Raw genomic sequence first — 10,301 nt, forward strand, 5'->3', positions numbered from 1 at the left:
AAATTTCATCAGCAGGCAGGAAAATGTTGGAAATTACTACGCATATTTCCAAGTGGAAAATACTTCTAGATGCAGAGCCGCCCATCAAGTGCAAGTGGGTAACAATGAAAAGCAATAAAAACGCTTTTCAAGCATTTAAGCCCGAAGAAAATGGGGAAAATATGTTTACGGCCAAAAATAGTCTGTTGTCTGTTGGCCATGAGAATTGCTGAATGCAGACACGTGTCCACGAGCTTGGCCAGAACAATGGGAGCGGGCCAAGCAAACGGGCCTAAATGGTATATAAACACCAGTGGCTCAGGCCGATCGATCAAACACATACACCATGGAAGCTCAACAACTGCTGCTGATCGTTGCCATTGGACTGGGAATGGGTAAGAGACAATAAGAGCTACTAAAAACATATAAAGCCTCTGGAAATTATTATACCTATTTAAATAGTACATTTTGTCTTGATTTATTACCTGCTTAATGCAAACGAAATGTTAAGTAATGAGAAATCCTTCTAAAATGCAGCAGATAAAAGGTTTGATTCTAAAATAAATTCAAAAATAATTCCTTATATTCCGCACACATTTTGCTCAGAATTAGGTCATTTAATTTTCTAAATTAAGATCTAATTTAAAACAAATTTAATACATAAATAAACACAATTCCTTCTAAATGTTAATAAAAATCGCTACTATACGAAAGAGGTTTAAAATAAAATAATAATAATTCATTCTTCTAAAATATTCAATAAAATCCAATTTTACTTCTTTAATTTGCTAATTTCCTTTGCCGTTTTAGTGTTCCTATCCCAGGCGGACTGTCCGCTCTCCAGGGCTATGATCGAGGGCACCAATAGGATATTCACGAACCGCAATGCCGCCAACCAATACGAACTGAAGCGTATGCAGAGGGTTCGCACCGGCGAGGTGCTCCACATGTACTGCCAGGCGAATGATATTGTGCAGACAACCTGTCAGCAGAATACCAACTTCAGTAGGCCGCTCCCTCTGCGGTGTCAAAGACCCATTGCTGCCTCGGCCACTGTGGTAACCGATGCCTCTTGTCCAGCGACCATGTATTCCGTGGGCTACACCATCAACAATCGTCACTTGGAGCTCTACCGCGCCTGCTACGATCGCAATGGTGTAAGGGCCAGGTTCACCACCCATTCCGTTTACCACAAGACCTTCTGTGAGTTATAGATAGCTGGTTTTCTGTACAATATCTAACAGTTTCCTTGCAGTCCCACAACGTCCTTGTGCCGATTTCACCCGAGATGGCATCCTCAGCGAGACCGATGTCCAAAGTTTCCTGCCACGCAGTGTTTTCCGAGCTTTCCGCGCCATTTTCGGCAATAACCAGCGTTACATTCCTAACGAACGAGATGTGATCATCAATCGTGGACATTTGACCCCTTCGGGTGATTATCTCTATGGAGATCAGATGTGCGCTACCTTCAAGTATATAAATGTGGCGCCCATGTTCAAGAGTATCAACGATCGGAATTGGGAGACGGTTGAAAGATGGGTGCGAACTCGCATAAGTGCCGGTGGATTGCTGAGGATCAAGACTGGAACTAATGGCGATCTAACGCTGCCCGACAGTCGAAGTCGCCAGAGACGCATCATTCTGGGTGCCGGAACCAAGAACGTAATGCCCCTGTGGCTGTACAAGGTGGTGCGTACCTCGGCAAATGGACCGCACAGCGTTTTCCTCACCCTGAACAACATCTTTGCCCGTGCCCGGCCAGCTGCCCCCGCCTTCTGCACCAGCATTCCCTGCCCCATGACCCTGGAGAATGTGGCAGCCGCCGGTTACACCTACTGCTGCAATGCCACCACTTTTACCCTTTAAATATGAGACAGGGGAAGCCAAATAAAAATATCACTAAGCAGCAATTTCAAATGATTGGCTATTAAATTGAAATCACCTGAGATTGCAAGAGATCTTCATTTGGGAATCATTCGTTTGAGACTAATAATTATAATATATTTTAGAGGCAAACGTCTTCCTTGCAAACACCCCTTCCATTAAATATTAAAAGCTAAAATAGCAAAATCCATAATTTTTTCAAAACCTCACCGAGTCACGTAAACTCCAAGCCCCTTCTGATGATGAAATCCGAGTAGCTACCACTTAATGATGGCCCCAAACGAACGGTTTCAAGTGCGGAATCTTATTTTATTTTCCTCCGCTGCACCTTAGATTCAATTTCAGATAGGTTTTTATGAGTGCTGCTGACAAAATGCAAGCCACATAAAGTTCATTGGATGCAGCCTGAAAGGAACGGGAACGGAAGGGCAACTCCTTTGTTATTAAACGTGCGCTGGCAAGGTAAACAAGCCACCCGATGATATGCGAAGATAAGGCCGACTGAAAGGCACAGGCACCACCACCCACCGAAGAACCGCCCTGAAAAGACCGGAGTAGGGAACCCAGCCGCTTATCACTGATGACCTGCGAAGCGCCTTGACGAATGAGAGGATTTCTTTTAGACTACAACGATAAGAAATACTCTTTAGCAATTGCACCATTGATTAGTCAGCTTGTGCAGGAAAAAAGTATGTATAAGAAATTACAACCCCTGGTCAAGAACCTATGTGAAAAAATATCTACCTGCGACTTAAATCCGAGTTAGAGCTGAGCTAAAACTTGTATCTCTATTTATAAGTGTCAGGCCAATTAGGTTTATCCCACAATTACAGTTTTTCCACACCGCACATATGGTAACGTATGGATCATTTAATAGAGCTACCTGCATAGTAAGCATATTCATAACATACAGATAAGAATTGAAGAAAAATCTCAATTTACCTACATAAGTGCGGACTTCGAAAAATAAAATCAGTTTATAATCTTTGCTCAACGAATGTGGTTGTGTTCAGACTGACCACTTAGAATCCCGAGTTCCAGCCAGAAGTCGAAGCTACTAAGATGAAAGAGCTGAAATATTGGCTTGTCTGCCTGAGTTTGTGTCTCAGTAAGTAAATTTAGTAGATAACCTTATAATCGTCAAAGGTTACGACTAAACAATTTTTTTTTTAGCTGTAGAAACTGGAATAGCTCAATGCACCATCGAAATTAATTATTTGCAAACCAGTAATATTTACTTGAGCTACAAATATGGCATCTACGGTGTTCACCAAAGTGATATTGTGCCTGTTGGTCAAAAGGTTTATTTGCTTTGTTACGGAGCAACTTCCCTCCCCGAATTCGAGTGCAAATCGGATTTTCAAAACCAAATCCATGTTTTCGATCCACCGTTAAACACGGCTAGGTGTTCAACACCATTCGAAGCTTCTGTTGTACATTTACCAGATACCTCTTGTCCAGTTCCGTACGTGATGCACGCAGTGGGTTATCAATTCAATGGACTCTTTTTGGAACTCTATCGAAACTGTTTTGATCGTGACCACTTAGCATTCCAACATTCCATCTACAAGGCTTACCGCTTTAAACATAGTAAGTTTAAAATATTCAGCAGCAACTTTATTATTTTCAATGCTCCATTCTTGATATTTCTTTAGCCGCTTCACGTCCTAATCCTTCATGGAACTCGGATCAAATTGGACCATTTGATATCGCCTACCTGGGAAGCACAGTTCGAGCTTGCTTCCTAACTAACCTGGGTGCAGAACAACCGCAATGTAGCTTTGATCGTGGCCACATGACACCAGCTTCTGCCTTCATCTTCAAAGAACTTAAGAGTGCAACCTTCAGATATTTAAATGCCGTTCCACAGTATAGTAAAGTCAATCGTGGCAACTGGAAAAGAATTGAGACCTGGGTAAACAATCTAGTTATGGGAAATTATGATTATTATGAAACCTACGATGAGCTTCAGGTTTGCACAGGGACAATAGGTGTGCATGAATTGAAACATAACAATTATAACAATATGATACCCATTTACCTTCTGGATAATAACAAAATCCCCGTCCCGAAGTGGATCTACAAGATAGTTAGGCATATCTCCGGAAATAGATGGGTGATGTTAACCTACAACGACGTAATTCCCCCTAGAGAGCGGGAAATAAATCACATTTGCACTCAGATCTGGTGTCATGAAGATCTTCAACTGAACAACAATGGTGTGGGACATACTGTCTGCTGCGAGCCCTACGATTTTATTGAACGAAATCTTAGGCATTTGAGGAATGTTTGCTAAGTCAACATCTAAAAACATTCTAATATGTTTGTCATTTATATTTGTTGCAAATAATGTTAGAAAAAAATAAAAAAGTCGATTCAAAATACCAAGTGAAGAAATAAAATTTCTGATTTTTTATTTTTGATATGAACTGACCTCCAAAAAGCACCGAGCCGGTTATCACTGGTAACCAGCAAAGCGTCTTGATCAGTGTCTAGATTTTGGAAACTAGACAGATAAGAAAAAGCTCGAATTATAAAACCATTAATTTGGCAGCTCGTATTTCGATTTTCAGTACTTGCTGAAAGCCGAATCTGTAAAGATGAACGAGCTTAAGTTCCTGTGCAAAGCCCTGAGTTTGTTTTTCTGTAAGTACATTTTGTAAATGATTTCTTATCAATCATTTTGCAAATAAAAAATTCGATTTACAGTTGTAGGAACTGCCAGCGCTACATGTATTATCCACGAGGACCTATTGAAAATCCAAAACATCTACTTAAGCAATACTAATTGGGTCTACGATCTTCAACGAACTGACATTGTGCCACATGGCCAAATGATATTTCTGTTGTGTCATGGCGGAATGCATCCTTTAGGCTTTCAATGCCAACACAATGTTTTCAATCCGCCGCTAGAAACGGTTAACTGTTCATCGGTACTCAAAGCTTCCGTTGTAAATGTACCAGATACTTCTTGTCCCACTCCTTCCCTTACTTACGCTGTGGGCTATTACCTCAAAGATCATTTTATGGAGTTATACAGAAACTGCTACGATAAGGGAAAATTAGCATTGCAACATTCCATCTACAAGACTTATCGCTACACAAAATGTAAGTGTGATATATTTTATAAACAATTTCGAATCTTAAAAGCATTATTTTTAGCCGCTACTCGTCCTACTTCTGTCCACTGGCAAAGGGACTTATTAATGTCAGCACAAGAAGTTGTGTCTTTCAAGAGACAAGTATCTCAGGCCTGCGTGAGCACTACCTTGGGTGCCAACCAACCGAACTGTGTATTTGATCGCGGTCACTTGACACCAAGTTCTGCTTTTATATTCACAGAGTTTAAGAAGGCGACCTTCAGATACTTAAATGCCGTACCCCAATATAATCTAGTAAATGTTCAAAACTGGGAGTATATCGAGGCCTGGGTTACCAGGCTAGTTAAAGGAAATTATGATAATCGTTATCGAACTTACGATGTCCTTAAGGTTTGCACCGGGGCTCTGGGAGTGCATGACCTGAAACACTCAAATAAGAGGATAACTAGACGGGTTCCTATTTACCTTCATAATGACATCAAAATACCCGTTCCCAAGTGGATGTATAAAATTGTGAGCCATCTTTCAGGAGATAAATGGGTGATGTTAACCTACAACGATGTAAATCAGCCATTTCCACGCGACTTAAACCAGATCTGCATTACAACCGCTTGTCCAGAAGGTCTCAATCGAAATGGAGTGGGATTCACTGTCTGTTGTAAGCCACTCGAATTTATTGAAAGGAACATCGTTCATTTGACTGGCATTTGCTGACACCGCAAATAATCTAAAAATCTTGGAATGAAAATAACCTTGCAATGGTTGTATATTTTAAATTTAACTTCATTTGATCAATAAAGAATTGTTTCGCTACCCATGTATAGCAGTACATAAAAAGGAAACCGATCGAAAAAATATTTAATTTATGTCTGTGATATGTTCGCAATATACTTAGGCAGCAACCTAAACAGTATAGAGAATTAATCCCAGCCGCTTATCACTGAGTTCCGAAGCGTCTTAATGAATGCCGGGACTCTCCTCACTGTAGTGATAATAAAGAACAAATACTCTGTAAGATTCAATACTATACCTATAATTATATAAAAAAAATTGTCTGATAAACTTTAAATCTAAGAGCCTAGGTTGCATGATATTTGGTAATTATGAGAAAATACATTTTTTAGAACATAAATTTATTGCGTGGAACACTTTGCCATTTAACTAAGAAACCCTCTTTAAGGGTATAAAACACAGTTGCTTTTGAATTAATAAATTCATTGATAACTGAGCTTGTTGAGATGCTCAGTTCTCGCTGGAAGCTTAAGCTGTGAGAATGTGCCATCATAAATTTCTCTGGATCAGTTTGAGTCTTTTTTTCCGTAAGTAAACAATGTGTGTTATCATCAGAGCTTATGACTCAACCATTAAAATTTTAGTTATGCGAAATGCCGAGGCTATCTGTTATATTAATAAAGCAGATTTGTCGTCAAATTACGTATTCTTCAGCATCGAGAATGGAGTCTACGATATTCTCCACAGTGATAGTGTGGCAACGAATCATGCGATGTATTTACTTTGCGATGATGGAACATCGCCTATTAAGTTAGTTTGTCAACCGAATAATAGGTTCAATGTGCCATTTCCCAGTGCCGGTTGCACCAAAGTGTTTAAGCCAACTGTTGAAGAGATATTAGATAACTCTTGTCCTCATACCATGTACCGCGTGGGTTATAAGTACAGCAATAGGTTTATGGAGGTCTATCGGAGCTGCTACGATAGTGTGAATTACGCAGCGCAATTTTCCATCAACAAGGTTTATCCGAGCAGAGAATGTAAGCTATATTTTTTATAGTTTAACTTCTTATTAATAACCTTTTTTAGCTGCTCCTCGTCAGGATAAAGCCTTCACCGCTGACCGAGCGATGACCGCCAGAGATGCTGCCGCCTACTCGCTTTCGCGAATTTACCAACGTTTTAATAGTGTTCTGGGTCCAAACCAGAATTATGTGTCTTCTAACCCACCAAACCCCTTCGATCATGGCCACCTGACGCCAAGCGGAGATTATTCCTTTGATCAGTTTCAAAAAGCCACCAACAAGCTGCGAAACGTTGTTCCACAATATTCCAACATTAATAATGGGAACTGGAAGAGGGTAGAGTTTTGGGTAAAACGACTTCTGGTTAGACAAAACTATGATGTCCTCAAGGTCTGCACAGGGGCATTGGGGGTGCAAAAGTTGGCAAATCAGAATAGAGTTCCGACCCCCATGTACCTGTTGGCCAATAACAGAATTCCCATTCCCGAGTGGATGTACAAAATTGTTAGCCATATCTCAGGGCAACAATGGGTTGTCATAACCCACAACGATGGAATAACTTCTAGAAGACCGGATCCTAATACCATTTGCCAGGTGATACCATGTGACCCCGATTTGAACCCCAGTGGAGTGGGTTCTACATTTTGCTGTAATCCCTTTAACTTTATTCGACAAAATGTTCCACACTTGACGGGTGTTTGTTAGGGTCTTCAATGGAAATTTAAACTTAAAGAATCTTACAAAAAATAAATAAAACTTAGCAACCCAATATTTATAAAAAATTTATAAGACCGTCTAAAATCTACATTGTAGATGGCAGCCCTTTATAAACCTACCTAAAACCTATTTTATTCTTGGATATCACTTTTGCAAATGCAATACATCTTGTCGGTTTTGTCGTCGACACATGTCGAAACCTTTGCATAACTGTCGAGTCGACTGATAGTGGGCACCGAAACCTCCACAGATTCGGTGATATTATTAAATAGAACGGTGGCTCGGAAGTCGGCGGTGTTCTGATTCACCTTGAACATGGTGCGATAGGTGGCCACCTCTGTAGGGGGCACCTCATCATGGAAGTTCTGATCCAGGTCGATTTTTATCTCCGTCTCGTGTACGTACTTCAGGGTTAGCTTTGAGCAAATGTTACTAAGATTCCTGCTCGCCAAATACTCGTTGATTCGATCGATTACCAGGGGAGCAAAACGCTCCTCCCAACCCGCATTTAGTCTTTTATAAGGCACACAGGTGCAGTAGTGCTCTGGTATCCCAGCGTCCTCACACGTCCTCAACTCATCGATGGGAAGAAATACGGACTGGCACTTTGGACAGTCGGCAGCTTTGGGTAACTTGGGACCATCAGGAGTTCCGCCCAGTTCGATGATGTGCTTCAGGGTATTGTGCAGATCGTAGTTGGAGGTCAAGCGGTTTTGGTTCAACTGCAGGGCTTTCGCATATTCCGGATATTGAGCACGGAACCAGGGCGGCAAGTAGATAAACATCGAGGGCAGTCGCGACTCCAGGAATCCACTAGGCAGAGACATTATCCTTCCATAACGAGATCCATGATCGGATAGGAATATCATTATACTCTGTTCGAAGACACCATCTGCCTGGAAATCCAACAAATACTGCAGCACGTAGTCTTCCATTTTCGAGGGCATCTGAAAGCTGTCGTGACTGAAGCTATTCGACCAGAAGAGCCCCCAAATGGGACGTTCGTCCACAAAGCGTTTGGCAAATTCTTTGGCCATATCATAGACGTAGCTGCTGGTGATCCGTCGGCCGATGCAGTATCTCATAGAGCAGTCCTCGCATTTCCAGGTGTTCAGACCCGATTCGAAGGCCTTTTGGCTGGGTCGGAGGTAAAAGTCGGTGGGTTGCACCAAAAAGCCGGGCTTACAATAGTTGAATGTCTCTATTCCACTCTCATCCTCACCGTAGGCGGTCAAATAGCTGGCATTCCGGAGGTAGTGCCATATAAAAGGGGTCCTATCCAAACAGCCCTTCTCGTGCCAATTGCACACCTTTTCCATGGCCGAGTTTGGATTATAGCCAGTCAAAATGGCTAGCAGGTTGGGAAAAGTGTTGTCGCCAATCTGAGTAGATAGAAATTTGGGATTAAGACTATTAATCAGATGATTGTTTCTTTCACCCACCTTATTATAGCCCTGCAGTTCGAACCATCCTTCTCCCTTCAGAAAATTATAAACCTTGGGCATAGTTCGACGCAAATTGATCCGCGACAGGCTGTCTATGCCGAACATTAGGACACTTGGCTTCCGTTTAGACGGTTCCATCGAAAGTCCTTTGGGAAGTGGCCTATATTGAATGAGGCTATAGGCATCGCTCTGCAGAATATCCGACTCGTTGCCAAGACGATGACAGGCCAAGATCAGGCCATGAACATGTAGCGGGACCTCGTAGTTATGCGTAAAGTACTTACGCTCCACCCTACAGAACCGAATGATATGTGAGTAAGTAGCTGGTTCCACGAATCGTGTTAGATTAAAGAGATATCAAAGAGGCACGAGGCCTTTACTTGTCATAGCTGTCGTGCTGCCGGTCGCGTGTTATCTCCTGATAATAGCAGTTGTACTCCACCTCGGAAGAGTTCAGAATGATCGATGCTAGCGTCTTATTGATGAACAGCACATATCGCTGCCGACCGACGTCATAGATCGGGATCACCAGGGCGGTTTCGTTGGAGCAGGACTCAAAGTGTTCGGGATGGAACACAGCCATGGCATCCGAATCAAAGGGATTCACATACGGAATCTTGCACTTGGCGGTTTCCACAAAGAAAAGGGGTTGATCCTTCTCCTTCACTTCAGGATTTAATGTAGAACTAGCTGATTCTTCCACTGCATCTTCCAAATCTCTGAAATCCTCAGCAGTTTTCCGATCTTGAGTATTTGCAGATTCTTTCACTGTAAATTCCGAAACTCTTTCCTTTTCGATAATTTCCCGATATTGCGTATTTGCATCTTGTGTTGAAAGACTGAGAATCACAATTGTGGCTATTAAGCAAAAGCAAAGCCATTTGAGGTACGGATGGAATAAGGTTATCATCATTTGAAGTTCGCATACAGACTGACTAGGCGACGCACTTTTAACCATTAACCACATGAACCCGAGCGCTGCAGCTATCAGTACTTTTAGAGGTATCCATTAATTAACGGCTTTTCTTATCAATAGCACGCGTATTACTAACCGGAAGCAACTTTTTAGTTTATTAAAAGAAGTATGTTTCCAATTACACGTGTTAAACACAAAACGATAACTAATAATGGGGACAACATAATTTTTAGTAAAGAAAAGGAAACTGTCTGGCACCGAACAACTCGTGTGAACTCAATGAATTCGTTATCAGTGACATGATCACGGCGCATGACAGTTAGTGTTTACTTATAAGGAAATTAATGTAGTACACTGGTTTTTGTGTATATTTAGCGGACTATTGTTAAGAAAGTAAAGATATAATGGAAAGCGATTTCACATTTTGCACTTCAAGATTATTTTAAATACCTTAATAAATAACGGTCGACATATTCAAAGGCTTGAGTCCTGGCTAAAATTA

At 41.4% G+C, this 10,301-nt stretch overlaps 5 protein-coding genes across 5 annotated transcripts; 4 read left to right on the top strand and 1 right to left on the bottom strand.

Moving 5' to 3' along the window:
- Nucleotides 1-325: 325 nt before the first annotated feature.
- On the top strand, nucleotides 326-1,845 carry LOC108060265 (uncharacterized). Its single transcript, XM_017145942.2, has 3 exons — nucleotides 326-374; nucleotides 790-1,182; nucleotides 1,235-1,845. The coding sequence occupies exons 1-3, from the start codon at nucleotides 326-328 to the stop codon at nucleotides 1,843-1,845; spliced, it is 1,053 nt and encodes a 350-aa protein (XP_017001431.2).
- Nucleotides 1,846-2,925: 1,080 nt separating this feature from the next.
- On the top strand, nucleotides 2,926-4,159 carry LOC108060197 (uncharacterized). The gene is made up of 3 exons (XM_044395523.1): nucleotides 2,926-2,971; nucleotides 3,037-3,453; nucleotides 3,519-4,159. Exons 1-3 carry the CDS (start codon nucleotides 2,926-2,928, stop codon nucleotides 4,157-4,159), a joined length of 1,104 nt encoding a protein of 367 aa, XP_044251458.1.
- A 304-nt stretch (nucleotides 4,160-4,463) lies between these two features.
- Nucleotides 4,464-5,806, top strand: LOC108060436 (uncharacterized). Its single transcript, XM_017146179.2, has 3 exons — nucleotides 4,464-4,509; nucleotides 4,573-4,971; nucleotides 5,026-5,806. Exons 1-3 carry the CDS (start codon nucleotides 4,464-4,466, stop codon nucleotides 5,676-5,678), a joined length of 1,098 nt encoding a protein of 365 aa, XP_017001668.2. The 3' UTR covers nucleotides 5,679-5,806.
- Nucleotides 5,807-6,205: 399 nt separating this feature from the next.
- On the top strand, nucleotides 6,206-7,426 carry LOC108060358 (uncharacterized). Its single transcript, XM_017146068.3, has 3 exons — nucleotides 6,206-6,283; nucleotides 6,341-6,736; nucleotides 6,786-7,426. Exons 1-3 carry the CDS (start codon nucleotides 6,238-6,240, stop codon nucleotides 7,424-7,426), a joined length of 1,083 nt encoding a protein of 360 aa, XP_017001557.3. The 5' UTR covers nucleotides 6,206-6,237.
- Nucleotides 7,427-7,569: 143 nt separating this feature from the next.
- LOC108060604 (uncharacterized) lies at nucleotides 7,570-9,793 on the bottom strand. Its single transcript, XM_044395721.2, has 4 exons — nucleotides 9,587-9,793; nucleotides 9,264-9,538; nucleotides 8,881-9,175; nucleotides 7,570-8,820 (listed from the first exon to the last, which is right to left on the bottom strand). Exons 1-4 carry the CDS (start codon nucleotides 9,791-9,793, stop codon nucleotides 7,570-7,572), a joined length of 2,028 nt encoding a protein of 675 aa, XP_044251656.2.
- Between the last annotated feature and the right edge of the window lie 508 nt (nucleotides 9,794-10,301).

The sequence above is a fragment of the Drosophila takahashii genome, chromosome 3R (assembly GCF_030179915.1).
Source record: "Drosophila takahashii strain IR98-3 E-12201 chromosome 3R, DtakHiC1v2, whole genome shotgun sequence".
NCBI lineage: Eukaryota > Metazoa > Arthropoda > Insecta > Diptera > Drosophilidae > Drosophila > Drosophila takahashii.